The sequence below is a fragment of the Crinia signifera genome, chromosome 1 (genome assembly GCF_055691185.1).
Source record: "Crinia signifera chromosome 1, ASM5569118v1, whole genome shotgun sequence".
Classification (NCBI taxonomy): Eukaryota; Metazoa; Chordata; class Amphibia; order Anura; family Myobatrachidae; genus Crinia; species Crinia signifera.
Genome location: NC_139217.1, coordinates 61,098,463 through 61,116,206, shown reverse-complemented (window position 1 = coordinate 61,116,206; position 17,744 = coordinate 61,098,463). Strand labels below are relative to the sequence as shown.

The window sequence follows — 17,744 nt, the reverse complement described above, 5'->3', positions numbered from 1 at the left end:
TGAGATTTTGACTATATCTGGATCTCATGCAGATTGTACAAGTGTGTACACAGCATTAGAGCGCATTGTACAATTTTAACATCGCATCGCATGCCATTACAATGGCATGCGATGCGATGAGACCCGATTTTTAATTGTACAGCCACCCTGATGGGTGATTACTATAGTAAATGCACCCCCATTGTTAACGCCACCCCCACTATCAATGCCAACCCGAAGCGTGGCGAGCCCGCGAGGGTCGGCGGCATGCGTCCTCCGACCTTTTCATACCAACACTATCCACGTCGGCGTGGAGTTGATAGTAGATAGTGTGGCGAGCGCAGCGAGCGGACGCAGAATACATGTGAAGTGCTGCGCTCGCCACGCTTCGGGCTCGCTGCGCTCGCCACACTATATATGGTCAACTCCACGCCGACATGGATAGTGGGGGTATGAAAAGGTCATAGGACGCGTACCGCCGCCCCTCGCGGGCTCGCTGCGCTCGCCAGGCTTCGGGTTGGCGTTGATAGTGGGGGTGGCGTTAACAATGGGGGTGCATTTAACATCGTAATCACCCATCAGGGTGGCTGTACAATTAAAAATCGAGTCTGATCACATCGCATGCGATGCGACCCGATCAGATAGACCCGATGCCATAAGATAACAATCGTGGGCGCCGTGCTAGCAAACAAGTACCGAATATACTTACTTGAATTGGCTGCTCAGTCGGTGCGATGTCAGATCCATAGTGTGTACCTAGCTTAAGTGCTTGTTGAAGACCAACTTTGTAAACCACTGGGATTATTAGTGTTGTGGGTTATTTTTGTATTAGACCTAAGTAGTTAAAAGTTCTACACTTAAAATTTACTAATTTGGGAGTTCTTTTGAAGTTCGGATGTTGCCCATAGCAACAAATCAGTTTCTACGGTACTTGTGTAGTTTCACGGCGCCAGCACGGCACCGTGCGTCTGAGTCCCCTTGCGGGGCTCGCTAAAATCAACTCCATGCCAACATGGATAGTGGGGGTATGAACTCCACGTTGGCATGGAGTTAAGTTACTTTTTTTAGATAGTTTGCCGAGCGTACAAACCAGAAGTAGCACGGCGCCATGCTGGCGCCTCTAGAAGATAATAGAGGGAGAGATGCACTAAGCTTGAAAAGTGACAAAATGGAGAGTGATAAACCACCAGTCAATCAGCTCCCAACTGTCATGCCCCAGACTGGGGTTGAAAATGACAGTGATGAGCTGATTGGTGGTTTATCACTCTCCATTTTATCACTTTTCAAGCTTGGTACATCTGACCCAGAATCTGATTGGTTGCTGAAGATGAGCAATGTGCCAGATAGAATAGAACTCCCATCTTAGTAAATGTACCCTTTCTAGTTACTGTGTGCTGCTGGCATGAATGTACTACACTTTTGTAAGGGTGTTGTCAGACTGGGGACCGGCATTTGCCATACATTATAATGTTATATGGTTAGTATTATAATTTTTTCTCCCTGTCTAGGAGCGACAAGCATTGAGAAGTATGATCTGCGCACCAACATGTGGGCGCCCGTAGCGAACATGAACGGAAGGAGGCTGCAGTTCGGCGTTGCTGTGTTGGACGACAAATTGTACGTTGTTGGAGGGAGAGATGGACTGAAGACACTGAATACTGTCGAATGTTATAATCCCAAAACAAAAACGTGGAGTGTCATGCCGCCCATGTCTACACATCGTCACGGCCTTGGTAAGAGCCAGTGCTTGCAGACCTGTTCCCCATAAGAGTCTGCTTGTCACTATAGGATTGTATTGTGTCATTTAGCCCATAAATCAACTGGCAGAATGGAACATGTGATCAACATTCTCTCATATTATTCCTATTACATGTAGCTCTATTTCATTTTAAATATTAACTGTTTGTTTAACTTTTGCTATGTTAGTGTTTAAAGCAACGTTGATGTTTTAGGTTTATCTTGTAACTATTGCTATATACTACATTAGCAAACACAAGAAAATAGTGTGTGTTTTGTTGTTCTGTAACGGCGTACACTACTACTACTACTACTACTCTCTACATGACCAGTCCCATTTTTCCATTCATAATAGGTGTGGCGGTTCTGGAAGGTCCAATGTATGCCGTAGGTGGCCACGATGGCTGGAGTTACCTGAACACCGTGGAAAGGTGGGATCCTCAGGCCAGGCAGTGGAACTTTGTGGCTAGTATGTCCACTCCCAGGAGCACTGTGGGTGTCGCCGTCCTAGGTGGAAAGTAAGTAAATCAACTCTCATCAATACTTCTATTTACTAATGAGCAGGATATAATCTTCCACAGAGATCTTTCACATTCTTGTTTAGGGTATTGAAAATATAGGATCTTCGGCTAAAATGTTTCAGAAATATTTTATATAATTCACTTATTTTAATTTTATTGTGTCGCATTTTATGAGCTTCTTTTATTATTGCAATATGTACATTTCATAATCTCGTAGGGCACCGGAATTCCGTGGTGTCCTTCATTGCGAATGCATCTGTTGTGTAAATTGTGCTGCTTCCTTTACATTTCTTACCATAAGCCAAAAGTCTTCGTTTTCTGGATAGTGCTAATTAACTGAAATATATAAAATGGTGTCCACAGCTAAAAACCAACATATCTAGTATGCCGGTATAACCAGGGCAGTACTCACAGCATTGAAAGCCCTGGGCAAAGTAATGCACTGGGGCCGTTACCCACAATAACTTGCCCCTCCTGCAGACCAGCACTGCTGCTATACGGTGAATGCTTGGCAGCACTCTAATTGGTGAATAGCTCCAACCAACCAACCAACCATCAGCAAGCTGACTGCCAACTGCTGTCTGGGTGGAGGCAGGTAGGGAATGCTGCAATCTGATTGGTGTATTGCTGGAGCTAATCAGCTATCAGGAAGTTGACAGCTATTGGCTGTCTGGCTGGGGGTAGAGGATGCTGCCTGGCCAATCTTGTAAAAGCCACAATCCATGTGGCCATGCAGCATCCTATACCTGCTTCCCAAAAAGATCCGGATGCACCAACCCTTGAAGTCTCCTAGAACTTTGGGGCTCTGGGCATCTGCGCAGTGTGCCTATACGTTGAGAATGCCCTAAATGTAACTGCAGCTGCAAACTGCTCAGTCCATGTTTGTTGTCGTAAATCCTATTCTCATTAATGCCGAAGCAGAATATGTCCCACATTCCTGCTCCTGTTAGCTACAAATTCTTGGCTATCAGCCCGTCTGTGAGATAAGCTAAATGCAATGGCCCATGCTGGTTTGATTGTCTTGCAGGCTTTATGCAGTGGGTGGCCGGGATGGAAGTTCCTGCCTCAAGTCTGTAGAATGCTTTGATCCTCACACCAATAAGTGGACCTTGTGCTCGCAGATGTCAAAGAGAAGGGGGGGAGTTGGGGTCACCACGTGGAACGGTTTCCTGTATGCTATCGGGGGACATGACGCTCCAGCATCTAACTTAACATCTCGGCTGTCGGATTGTGTAGAGAGGTAACACTTCATTTACACTATTAGGCAAGGCAGAAAATATAGAGTGTATTGTGCTGTGTATACAGAAATCTAAACTTCACTTCATCATTGCAATGTTTATGATCTATTTTGTCTTGTCATTATACATTTAAACAATTGTTCCAAATAAATATTCGACTGAGCATTTAAGTTTGACTGCGGAGAGGGATGGCCAATCAGCAGCTGTGATGTTTGCCTTACTTTTGACAATGGTGAGGAAGCTGGCGGTCAGTATACCAGCAACCAGCCTGGGGTCCGATAAATACACTTACCTCCCCCCAGCCTAATGCTAACCCGCCTGCATACTTACCATCGGTATACCGGCTGTCTGCATTACCGGCTGTCTGGATTATGGCTTCGGCATTCTCATCGATGTCAGGATTCCAGCACTGATCTGTTGTCCGCAAATCGGGATTCCAGCGTCAGTATTTTGACTGGGGATGTGGTCAGATGCCGGTGCTCAGTATACCAATGGCTGGCATCGTGATCATTGAGTATGCGGTGGGTTAGGGTCAGGCTGGGGAAGGGGGATTAGGTTTTGACACTAGGGAGGAACTTAGGGTTAGACTGCTGGAAGGGGAAGGTTAGGGTTAGGCTGTGGGGTGGTGGAAGGTGAGGGTTATGGTGAGTACACATGGGTACAATCAGCATGAGATTTTGACCCTATAGTAAAAATCTCATCGGGATCGCATGCAGATCGCATGGGTTTTTAACCCTTGCGATTCCGATCTGATCCTGATGCGCGTTCACATATCGCAAACAGAAAGTCTTGGCTGCATAGACTATACAGTGCAGATCTGCAGTATATAGTTAAGTTGTATGCAGATCGCATGCATGCTGTGAGATGCGATCTGATCGCGTCGGGATTGCATCACACAGTACTCTCACCTTGTGTACACACCATTAGGCTGCGGAAGGGGGAAGGTGAGGGTTAGGCTGGGGGGATTAGGTTTAGGCACTAGGGAGAGACTAAAGGTGTGTACACACGGTCGACATGCTGCCATGCGATGCGAGTCCCGATGCGATCTGATGGCATCGCACGGCATGAAGGAGAGCAGAGGAGAGGACAGTACCTGTCATGTCAGCGTGCTGCGACACCCGGGGCCGCGGCACAGCAACAGCTTCCCCCCGCCGTGCAGACATATGGCCACACCCCCTGCCCTCCTCTTTAGGCGGACTTCTTCCGGGTCATCAGCCCTGCAGCGCAGCCCCAGGAGAAGCCCCTCTGGCCGCCGGAGCTATAGTGAGTATTAGGCACAAAGACTATATAGTGCAGATCTGCACTGTATAGTCTTACCTGACCTCACTATGTTGCTGCCGATTTGCGCTCACTCGGGAGTGCGCATCGGCAGCGCATCGGGCTCGCAAGCCCTCAAAAGTACACATGCGATATGGCTTCCGATGTGCACTATATCGGCAACATCGGAAGCCATATCGCCCCCCGTGTGTACACATCATTAGGGTTAGGCTGAGGGGAGGGGAAGGTTAGGGATAGGATTCGGGGACTGGGGGTTAGGCACTTAGAGGGGGGTATATGGTTTAACGGCAGAGTGCGGGGGGTGTTTCTGCACTAGCAAGTAAGGTTAGGGTCAGGCTGCTGGAAGGGAACATTTGGGGGACGGGGTAAGTATAATTACCTGAAATCACAATAGACAGAAAGCGATCATGATTATCACATTTGACAAAAATAGCTTAAAGACACAACTGTTGTATCGCCATGCGAATGCTGCACATATGTCACATATGATATCACTTTTTAGGTATGACCCCAAAACAGACGTGTGGACTTCGGTGGCCTCCATGAGCATTAGCCGGGATGCTGTAGGAGTCTGTCTACTGGGGGATAAGCTTTATGCCGTTGGTGGATATGATGGACAGAGCTATCTCAATAACGTGGAGGCTTACGATCCGCAAACAAATGAATGGACACAGGTCAGTAAACATGTTTATTTGAGCAGGGAAGTTACTCTGATTTGTGGAATGTCGTAAACGCTAAAGGGGCATCAATCAACCATTGTATAGCTTTAAATGGCTAATTGCCGTAAAATGTAATAGGATTGCAGGCAATAAGTAGTGTGTCCCATAATCCTGTCTTTTTCAATTAAAATGAATATAAATAAAATTGATACTATGGGACATACTTTAAGGGTAACATGAGCAACCCTGCTCTAGACTATTAAGGAACATTGGAATCACTTGTACCTTTTTGTATGTGAGTTAGCTCCAATCTGATTGGTAAACAAACAAATATTTATTCAAATGGGGGCTTACCCCTAATTCATTAACCCATCCAACCACTGCATTCTCTGCACTTTATCCCTATTACTCTACTGGACCAGCACCAGTGCCAGAAGACCATTGCAGGTCTCCCCGTGAAGGTCCCATGGCCAATTTAATGTCTCCCTGGCCTATTAAATAGTTGCAATGGGCTAGCCTGTTGATACAAGTTCTATCGAGGAGTCTTTAGCTTTCATCACATTACGTGTGTATATATAAAGTGTGTGTGTGTGTATATATAGATAGATAGATAGATAGATAGATAGGCTACCTTACCTTGATTTTGGTTCATATACTGTATGATCAGCAGTTTTGTCTTTGTACTTGCAGGTTGCCCCATTGTGCCTTGGACGAGCGGGAGCCTGTGTGGTCACAGTCAAGCTATAGCCTTGCAAGTCTTCTATATCCTTCGCACAGACTTTCACATTCCCAAAGAGCTGCGACTTTGCGATATATTTTAATGATACAATATACTATTATTGCGAATGTTTAAAATATACTACTACTATTTATGACGTTAAAACATTCTACCTAGATGCACACGTTTATAGATGTTGATCGTTTATCTACGAAAGAGTATTTAACTCGTTATATCAGACCAAACATATACAACACACGTCTAGAATAGAGATATTTTATTTAAATATGTTACTGGAGCATTTGCAGGGCAAAACAAGTAACATGGCATTAATCAGGCGATGTATTCGAGAACGTTACAGTATAATAATGCTGTATTTTACTTGTTCTTGAAAAGCCATCACTTCATTTATAAGCTTATACAGTATGTGCAAAAGGAAAATGGTTCCGAGACCTATGGACAAAGAGTATGTTATGGGAGAACTAGAATGATCGTTCTGAAGGAAAACCGTTGTTTATTTTTTATTTACATTTTTTTTTTATATGTGAATTGCTGATTTGTTTTCTTGTTTTTGCGTGACCAAAGTTTTTTTGTTGTTGTAGTTGTTTTTGTTTGTTGTCGTACTTTTACATACCAGTGTTGCATTAAGTTTGTTAGCGACGCCCAAGTTGGGGGCGTTGCTGCTATGTGATACAGATACACAACATTTTTTTAAGTTAAATTCACTTTCAATCTTAGGATGGGAACATTGTGCAAGTTCAGCGGCCATATGGGTTTCCAGTGTTCTTTTAAAGGGGCTATCAGTTACAAGATAAAACCATGCCTTGTAAATGATTGCCCCTTTAAAAAAAATAAAGTCCAGGTTCTCCCGGCATCCCACACGGACACTGTGTGTGGACAACTCTAATGCTTTTACATCCTGCTCCTAGTGTCCGAGTTATATGTTAAAGTCTTACGTATATGGGAGACGTTCCTCTCGAAAGTGAAAGGGATCTCATTGATGAGGTAATTGAGAAGAAGATATGATAAACACTCTGACTTGAGTGTGTGAAGTTGGAGTAGAAAGTGAGGCTATACTGCGTAGAAGGATTGTCACGTTGGAGGTCTTGTGTAAGGCTAGCCACATCTCTGGGACCATGTATGCCTTCAGATGCCTGGGCAGGATATCTCAACACAGGGTTGACTTTTGATATCAAACACATGTAGAGTCTTGTAATATGAAGAGTTTTACCCCTAAGCAGGAGCTGGCTATAAGAATACAGTTAATGCCAAATAAAGAACACCAAAGTTGTTTTGATAACAATTTGAAATTAAACCTGATTTTAATAATCACTCATTATTGTTTTGTTATTTATAATGTTTGTCACATTTAAATTCAATCTAATATATTTATCCACATTTAGGAAAATGTACTAGATCAGACGATACACGTTTCATTTTCATTCTCCATTGTTAAATTTGGTGGTGATAGGATTAAAGTGGGTATGTTGGTAGGATGGTATTGTATGTATTTCTACCATTATGACTATTGATGGCTAAAGAGTAGACATGAGCTGCGGTAATTGTGAACCTGCTAAGTGTTGTCTATATACAGTAGTGGTAACAATGGAAGATCTAGTAGATGCTTCAGCTGTTGTTATATCTATTTTTCTCATTCAACACTCCATGGCATAATAATGGGAGGGTTTTCCGTTTAAATTAAGAAGAGATTGGTTAATGAAAACCCTTTTCGTGTCTTTTTCCGGTGTATGAGCATAGATAGGACAGGAACATTATCAAGATTTTGCCACCAAGAAGTGAGCATCCGGTGGCAAAATCCAAGATTAATGACCCAAAGAATGTCTACATTTGGAGGTATTTTCAGTCAAAAGTATAGTTGCGACCTTCTTAAATCACTAGGGAGGCACCAGACGTAAAGCAATGATGTTAGAAGTCGAAAAGTTGGCATCTTGGACAGAATGAAATCTAAGGTCACTTCAGCATTCAGTGTAGTAGGCAGTGGCAGATTAAGTATCTACAAGGATAAAGGGGTTCTTAGAGCCAATCCAAATGTCTTGTCAAGATTGTATCTACAGTTCATATCATCCAGGGTGTCTTCTCTCTTGTTGTTCAAAAGGGGGCACAAGGACCTTGGTAAATCTTGGTGAGGTTGGAGCCAGGGACCAACAACTTTAAAAAAAATTCCCCGAAGTCCATCCCCAGCCTCAGGCAAGCCAGTTTTTTGTTGACACTCGCAAGAGCGGACACCATTTTGAGGAGAAGGGCTTAACTCCTCTCTTTATTTCATTTTGAGTGGCAGTGTCAGGCATCCATGCAGATGCCCTCTCTGCTTCTCTGGCAGCACTGGCGGACGCTGAGTATAGGTAAGAGTGACTCCCAGCTTCCAAGTAGCCACATATTAGTGGTTTGTTGTTGTCGGTGTGGCTCTCCGTGGGCATAACGCTGTATCCACTAGACCACCAGAGCATATTTCAGTTGCTGCCCTGGGATCTATATCTGGTAAGGGAATAGAGTTTCCCATTGGCCCTTGAGCGTGCTTATAACTTAGTTATCTGCCCACCGCAGGTATAGTGTCCTCCTCTCTCCTCTCAAAAGATGCTAAGTAGCCATTTTATGCAAATTGCTACTTCCGCTGTCTCACTGAGATTATTCTGGGCTCCTGTCTCCTCTGGGTTCTGTTACCCCTCTAAGAACCCTGGTAACTATTTATTTGACTACTTTCTGCTTTGGCTTCGTTAAGTATTTGCCCATTGAGTGGTGCGCCGACATCTTCTGTTTGCAGAATATGTACTAATACTTTTTCACCCCAGGACCCAAGCAATGATGGCCTCTGTGTCCATTGCTCCTCAGTTACATTACAGGAGAATATTACTTATGTGCCTTCCACTCAGGAGCCGATTGGGCATCAAGGTTGGCGTGTTGGGTTTTCCTGTATCTACTGTGGGGTGTATAGCCACTTATAGTATACACCAGAACAGGCTTTCAAGGCCATTTTGTCAGCACCTTCATGGATCCATGCAGGAGTTGGTGCAGCTGCCTAATAAGGATAAGGCGTCCATACGTAGGCTTTCCAGACAGAAGAGTTCTACACTTATCCTTAGAGGAATCTAACTATTGTTTCCTCAAATCATTAGGTTAATGTATCTATCACTAGGGTTCCAAATACTTCCTCTGTACGTGAGGAATCCCTTTCCTTGTCGAATGTTGAAGCGCTAATCAAGGTGGTTAGATCCACCCTCCTTGTCGTGCATTCTGATCAGACACCAAGTTCTTAGGCCTGTCTTTAAACATCAGAAACGGGATACCATTGAGTTTCCACCTTAGGCAAATTTACAGGATTTAGTAGAGCAGGCTAAGTGGGAAGCTCCGCCTTCAGTTGATGCTCATGTGACTCATCTGGTTAGATCATCTTCTTACCTATCCTAAATGCTTCTTCCCTTTTAAAGATCCAATGGATTGGAAGCTTGAAACCTTTCTTAAAACAGCCTAATCTGGCATCTGTCTGGGTGGCTAAGGCTGGTCTCTGGAACAAGTAGAAAGCAGCTATTCCCGCAGGTGGTGCATATCAGGAATGTGAACTCCTATTTAGGAGAAGTGGCTGTGGACTCAGAGGTTTTGGCATCCAAAGTGTCAGCTTTTTCAATTGCAGTCAGGATGGCTCGATGGCTCCATGCTTGGAAGGCTTTAATTATAAGTAGAGGTTAGAGGTGCTTTCATTTTCAGGACCGCTTCAAAGCCAACGTTCCAGGGTATTACCCCCTTTAACAAGATGTACAGTGATCATCACTGTGCACCTTGATAAAGGATGTAATACCCAGAAAACAAAATGGAAGAAAACCTTCTTGAGGATATATCCTGACGAAGATTTTCGAATAAACCGAAATGTTGATTGGCCGGTTACCTCTGGAGGTCTGAATTTATGCTAACCCCTGAGTGCTGCCTCTCTATCACAGACTCTGTAAAATAGGGCCCTCTGTATTGTAAAACCGTTTTCATTTGCCTTGCCCACCCTGTGTTATCTCTATGACATAATACATCAAGCCTGTCTTCTTTAACTACATTATGGGAGTGCCCTTTTTTGTTGGGCTCACAGATGGTACACATCCAGTTAGAATTCAGGTGCCTTTTAAAGGTGAAATTCAGCGCAAGGTTAACGGGACCGTCCACTGTAGACAACTCTGTGGAAATAAATGGAGGACCTCTGTGCTGTATGTTTCTAGATTTGCCTTGAGGTAGCAGCAATTTTAGCTGTTAATATTCCTTTTATGTCTGTTCAGGCGTTTAATATTTATTAATGGTCTGATAATGGTGAGTGAAGCATATTATCTATTTAACTGAATTTCTAGAGCAATTGGAACATGAGTTTCCAGATCCTTTTGATAGTCCAGAATGGTTTTTATTAAATAATCCATATATGCATTCCATTGATATGAGATCCCTTTTTTTTTTTTCCTTATACTTGTCTAGCATACAAATGAGTTCTGTAAGTTTCACAATAACAGCACATACTTTTGACCAGGGCAGCGATTTGACAATCTGACTTATATGGAAGGTGGTATCCCCTGATGTGTGCGATGCTGAAAGTCACTATGCTCCTCAGTAGAACCATATCTGTCTATAGATAATGCATGGTGATCTACTTATGCACCAGTTAGTAATGAGTGTGTGGCTGAAACCTACTTATGTTGGTTTTAATGAAGTGAAGCACAATGCCCCCATTCATTTTGCAGAACATCTTCTGATTGTGTGATAAAAGGCAGTTCTGTGAGTGATGTATTTTTTTGTAACTTGAAATCATGGGCATTTTGCATGCCATTTAGAGTTTGTGGTATGTTTTTTATTTTTTTATTGCAAATAACTTGTTTAAAATTCTGGTCATATACAAATTATCGATGATAATGTGTGCTTCCCACACATATTCACACTCATGTCTGTGTTTCAAACAGTCTGAGGGAAAGAATTAATTAGAACCTTGCTCGGCGTGAGGCTGCACACTTTGCAGTGTCATTACAGGAGGAAACTCTTTGTTTGTTGTTTTTCTCCTTCATGGGATGTGACAAAAACAAGTGAGGCTTTTCTGCATTGGTAACCAGAGTAGTATTAATGTACCACTGGTACCTTATGGCGTATTAAACCTTCTGTAATTAGTTTTTGGAGAGTAGGGAGGAAACAGAAGCAATGAGAGCACATTAGCCCAAATAAGAGAAGAACATTCAGGCGCCCTATAAAAAATAACCTGGTTTGAATGAAATCCATGACTTTGACACTTTGAGGCAGCTTGCTAACCCACTACCTTCTTATTTCTTTCTTATTGGGGGGGGTGGGGGGGTGTTCGATACCGGCCGATACTTTCGCCAACGGAAATATCGTCCATTTTCCGACATTAGTAGGTCGAAAGCCATTTGACCTATTCAATGTTGGATCATTTCTTCCAACTGGCGGAATATGTTCCACCGTTTGAAAGTCCCTGCATGGGCAAAAACAGGCGACGATAGTCAGGAAAGGCAATCCAGTGGCCATTTTTCAACAATACAGATTCGCCTCCATATGGAGGCAAATTTGTAGCAGGCGAGCCCCAGCCAGGATTGAATACAAACAGATGCTGTTTCTGCCCGGCGGAAATAGTGGGCGGCATTGAGTACCCCCATAGAATATATCTTTGTGAAAACCTGTATAGCGTTGTCTGCTTAGATCTCTTATCTCTTTTTTTTTTTTCATGCAGATTGCACAATTAGTGTCCAAATAGTTTTTTAGAACTGGATTCTAGGCACAAATACTTAAAGAATATCTCCAACCAGGTACATTTCTTATAACACAGATGTTGATTTGACAGATCTGCGGCTCTGGGCTGCACCTACTGTACCAAACTTGTTTCAATATCTGATTGCAAATTCTTAATTACCATATAAGCCTACTTTTTCAGAACATTTTTTATGCTAAAAAAGCCCCCCTCGGCTTATACCCGAGTGAGGGTCCCACTTGAGTCAATAAGTTTTCCCAGGTTTTTTTGTTGTAAAATGAGGTGCCTCGGCTTATATTCGGGTCGATTTATACTTGAGTATATACGGTAACAGTAATCGCAGAGGTGAGTACTCAAAAACACTAGAGTTCCCTATGAAAGAATGGACCAGTAGTCTTTGTAGTTGAAATATAATTTTTTGTAGATTTAAAATTTCCATGCAAGCAATAATGATGACTGAATTGTTTTTATTATCACTTTTTTACCAACATAATATCTTTATTTATTATTTCCCAACTTATTTGGCAGGTAATAGTGATACCCCTTAAGCCAGGGGTGGCCAAACCTGTCCTCAAGATCTACCAACGGTGCATGTTTTCCAGGCAACCTGTGGATCTATAGTAGGAATGAATGCAGCATATTTTAAAATGTGACAGTTAGTAATGACTACAGCTGTGCACCAGCTAGGTAACCTGGAAAACGTGGACCGTTGGTAGATCTCGAAGATCGGTTTGGCCACCACCCCTGCCTTAAGCCTTCCATCTAATATTTGCATTTATTTTTTTTATTTTGTTTTGTAATAGTTATTCCACGGGTATCGTTGTGGTTTTTTTTTTTTTTTTTAAATAATGTAGTACAGGTTGAGTATCCGGTATCCGGACATCCCTTATCCGAATTATTCCAAAAACCGTGGTTTTTGGAATCATTCGAATTTTTTTTTTTTTTTTAACCCCCTAACCCTCTTTTCATACTTACCAAGTCCCCGGGCGTCCACAGCAGGCCTCCGGCATCTTCTCCAGGGTCTCCAGCGGTCCCAGGAATGCATTGCGCGAGTGTGCTCGCGCGCCGGTGACGTCACCGGTGCGCGCGCACACTCGCGCAATGCATTCCTGGGACCGCTGGAGACCAGGAGAAGATGCCGGAGGTCTGCTGTGGACGCCCGGGGACTGCGCGGACGCCGAGGGACCACCGGACACCATCAGGGGACAGGTAAGTATGGCTACAAAAAAATATTCCAAAAACCGGAAAATTCCCCTATCCGAAATGCTCGCGGTCCCGAGCATTTCGGATAGGGGATACTCAACCTGTAATTGCTTACTAGCAATATGTTTTTTTTTTTGTTTTTTTTTGGAGTAGGTAAAATATACTTCTATTTAATTTTATTCAAGATTAAGCATTGTATGGTAAATGTGTAACACTATGTGCCTTCCTCTTCCATTACGCACAGCATTGGCCTTATAATGACTTCCTGGCATATAATCAGAATATCCTAAATCCCTGTTCTTTCCACTATACACTTGCCTGATCTGCACTTACGGCTGTTTCAGCATTTGTCTTTGCGTAATATGCTGGCTTTATTTATTATGTGCAATATATCTGATGTTCTGTGCTTTTTTTTTTTTCTTTTTGTTATTCTGTATTTGTGATGCTTTTATAAAAATGTATGTGCGATTTCTGAGCATTTTTACTACCAAATGATATGCTGTAATAAAACATTTATGCACTTTGGTTTTCCTTTTGTATATTTGTTACAAAAATAAATTTGACCGCACGTTATTGCCGATCAGCATTATTAGTTGGTTGGTCGGCAACAAGAATGCTGGTGTTTTTCACAAAAATCTGATTATAAATGACCATTTTATGTGACATGGATCGGATTTAATTTTGTTAATGAATAATTATATAATAAAATAGTCTGCCAAATAGCGTAACATTATTGATGTACACATGGTGAGATGTAGTCAAAGTCTCCATAGAAGCTTAGCCATAGTCTCCCGTTTTTTCTCCTGATTAGATACCGACACTAATAGGGGTGTACACACAGGGCGATTCTTCCAGGCGATATTGACTACATCATCAAAATCCCTTAGAAGGTTTGCCTGAATCGCCCCGTCTGTACACGAGGCTATCGCCCGGCCAAATAGACAACGCAGGTAAGAATATTTTCGCTACACTGTGTATTTGGCCCTTGGCTCCTGAGGCTGGCAGGATGTTAGCCATCTCTCTGATGGCTTAATTACATCTTAATACACACGCGGTGTATACCCAGCGTTAGTATCTCCTAGCATAGATAGACTGTGCAGGCAAGGCAAGTTTGATTAGACCATATAGATGATCATTAGTAAGACGAAATCTCTTAGTCAAAATCTCTTGTGCATCTAACCAAAATTGCTTAAGGGACATATACATGGGGCAATTTCACTGCCATTTCAAACGATCTGACTAGATCGCTCAGAAGAGCTCTGATTGCTCTGTGTGTATGGCTTCTGGCAACGTCAAAGCATGGCCTGAGGTCAACATCTTAAATGTAATAGTTTTTTTATCGAAAAATTTTCAAGTACAGAAAAGAAAAAACAAACCAAAAAAATCATACAGTAAACTGTTGAACAATGCCGTGCATTATATACATGTACATGCCATTATACAGTTATTGCATAGATTATCATATCAATATAACGAGCTCTACTTCGGTAGATAGGAGCAGTGTGTAATGAGTTAATTACTTCAGTGGTGCAGACTGATACAACCAGGAGGTATATCCATTATATTAAGTGGCTAGTGATGCAGTGCTTAAAATCTCCTAAATCTATATTGCTAGAGAAGCATTTGCTTCCCTAGCCCGGATCTCTCTGGGGTTTTGTGAAAGGAAGACTCTAGCCATCTATCCCAGATTTTATAATATTTTACGTCTGCCTTGTGGGATATGTATGTGAACTTTTCATGTCCAGCAACTTGGAGGTCTACATTTTAGATGTGATGTATTGACAGGTCCACTTTGACCACTGTATATATGCACATACACGCACTATTGCCAAAGGCTTTATATGCAATGTTAGGTGAAACCTGTATGATCATTACATAACACACCTTTCCATTAAAAAAATGAGGGATCAGCACTCACTCGATAGTACAAGTGTAACAGAAGTCCAGGCCACCTAACAACTGTTTCAAACACCTAGGAGCATATGTAAAGGGATTGAGAATTCCGGACAGTTTTTTAAAGCACCAATTATTTACAAGGCATGGTTTGGCCTTTTAAATAATTGGCACTTTAAAACATCATCCAAGGTCGGCCAGCAACCCGCACCTCCAGCAAACTCTGATCCTGTTGCATATGCTGCCAAATCTCTACATGGTATAAAATATAGTATGGTATGTAAATATATTACAACATCTAGACACCCGGCGGACGCTGTGGCAGAGCGCCGCACGGAGTGTGGAGAGAACTCTCAAACCTTGCACGGGAGACGGCTCACATAGAGCAACCCACACAGCTTACTTTCAAGCAGAGGGTCAGATGAGGCAGCGGGACGGAGCGGACGCTGAGGCTTCACTCACACACACCGATCAGTGTGAACCTCGCTAAGTGGTAAGAAACATCCACCACTCTGTTGTATGGATTGCGCCATTTGGTATTTTGACTGTTCCCCATAAAGGAAACTTGCATTCTAAACCTAATTGGATCTTATACAGCAGTATTTGCAGATACGGCTTGCAAGACAGATTGGATCTGTCAGTGTGTACACCTACTGCAAAATCGGATGGTCCTCAGTCACATTAAGGACTTTTTTACCAAGTTGGTCCTGTCAAAAAATCAGGATCCACCTTTTATTAACTGAAGATATTTTGCATTAACAGATTACACTGGGCCCAATGTGTGTCAAAATATTCAGTGACAGTCACTGATTGTGTTTGCAACTATCCCTTACTTTTAGTTTGTTAATTTATTTCTATATGTATTGTTGTATTTGTGTGTTTTAATAAATTGTTATTCCTTGTTCACCTTTGAGCGCCCCACGTTTTTCCTTCTTCCTGTATAAAATATAGTCTGTCTGTTCGGTCTAACCTTTAGAACTACTGGGTGGATTTTGATAATGTCTTTACAATTCTATAGAGCATTTGTCGAGGAAGTTTAAGGTGTATGAATAAAGGGAACTGAGCAGGGACGACTTTAGTGAAGGATGTCAAAGAATAAAATGTTGCGTTGCCCTGCCAAAACCATTAAAGCCCTATCAAAATGATGGGCTTTATGTCATACTCTGTAGAGATTTATATGTATTGAGAAAAAAATGTACTGTAAGCCATGTTACTGATATGAAAGCTCTTCTATTTCATTTATGTCGACCACTATTCTTTTTAGTTAATGTTAATCTTATAAGACAGGGATGGCTAACCTTGACACTCCAGATGTTTTTGAACTACACATCCCAGCATGGCCTGTATCAGTTTTACTATTTGGCCATGCTAAAACTAATGCAGGGCATGCTGGGATGTCGTTCAACAACAGCTGGAGTGTCAAGGTTAGCCATCACTGTTATAAGACCTTTGTTAAAAAAAAAAACTGTCCGCATAAATTCAAAATTGCTCCAGTGCTTTGAGACGTAATAAAGTGGGTGATCATTACATTACCATTGACGAGAACGTTGACGTCTCCCAACAGTGTCAGTGGAAACTTCCAGAGAGTTCCGGCAATACACACAGTTTCCATTTCTTAGTGTTATATCCCATATTTGCTCATCGTCCTATTGTTTCATCAACTCATGAAACAAAGACACCTCTGACAATCACCCAATTACAATATCACAACATTATCCACAACCAGGCATGTCTAACAGAAGAAACAAAGAAGACACATGAAGATGCAAACTCAAGCAAGGAAAAAAAAAACACTTTACAAAGGAGAAGACGTGGGAACCTCCTAAAAATTATAATGGTAAAAAAGAAAAGAAAAAAAAGCTAATGGTAAGGATAATCTGTATAATAAAATGCTCAACGGGAGGTTTTTGTCCTCTCTGAGCTTGCCTTAGGATCTGCCAACATTTCTGGTGTGCAGATCAGGATGGGATTATGTCCACATAATCTGAGGTTGTGACCATGGCCCTTATTCTGGTTGGTGCGGTAATGTCCGCCGATGTTTTGTGTCTGCGCATGTGCAGAGGCGTCTCTGCGCATGTGCGAACGGGACGCACGTCCAAATTCTGCATGAAATGTGTACACTACGAACAGGGGGTGGAGAGGGGCGTGAAGGGCTGTTTGGGCTCATTACCATATGTTCCCATTAGGGAAGCCAATCCCGGGGCATTTTTTCAATCCCGGGATTCGGGATTGAAAAATGATCAATCCCGGGCTTCCCGGGATCCCGGGATTGGCTTTCCTAATTAAAAGACTGCCCCACAAACTTACATTTGATGGTTGCCGGGTGGGGGGACGGGTCGTCCATGCCGCTGGCGTGCTGGCTTCGCGCTGGCTGTGGGCGCTTGGGCTGGGCGAGTGGGCGCGCTGGCTGGCTGGGTGGGTGCTTGGGCTGGGCGGGTGGGTGGGCGCGCTGTCCGGCACGGCATTACAATGCCGGGCGCGTCCTCTGCCTGCGCAGCGTGACCCCTGATCTCACGCTGAGAGGTCACGCTGCACACAGTGCTGCCGGGAGAAGTCGGGCAGCGTCTGAGCGATGCTCAGATGCTGCCCGGCATTAGACTGCGCGCATGCGCAGTCTAATCCCGAAATCCCGGGATTGGAAACTCCAATCCCGGGATTGAAATCCCGGCGTTTTGGGGGCCAAATCCCGGGATCCCGCCGATCCCGGGATTGGCCACCCTAGTTCCCATGAAAACGCTGGGCGTATGTATGGTAATGTGGTCGTGACGCACGTGTAGG

General features: G+C 43.1%; 1 protein-coding gene across 3 annotated transcripts in view; it reads left to right on the top strand.

Moving 5' to 3' along the window:
- The window catches only part of KLHL5 (kelch like family member 5), a 56,337-nt gene extending 43,495 nt beyond the window's left edge, over nt 1-12,842 (top strand). For all 3 annotated transcript variants that reach the window (XM_083158428.1, XM_083158420.1, XM_083158423.1), the window contains 5 exons: nt 1,488-1,712; nt 2,072-2,234; nt 3,265-3,477; nt 5,256-5,427; nt 6,103-12,842. In XM_083158428.1, coding sequence (XP_083014554.1) covers nt 1,488-1,712; nt 2,072-2,234; nt 3,265-3,477; nt 5,256-5,427; nt 6,103-6,159 — 830 coding nt within the window. In that variant the 3' untranslated portion in view covers nt 6,160-12,842. The remainder of the gene's footprint in view (nt 1-1,487; nt 1,713-2,071; nt 2,235-3,264; nt 3,478-5,255; nt 5,428-6,102) is intronic.
- Nucleotides 12,843-17,744: the final 4,902 nt, after the last annotated feature.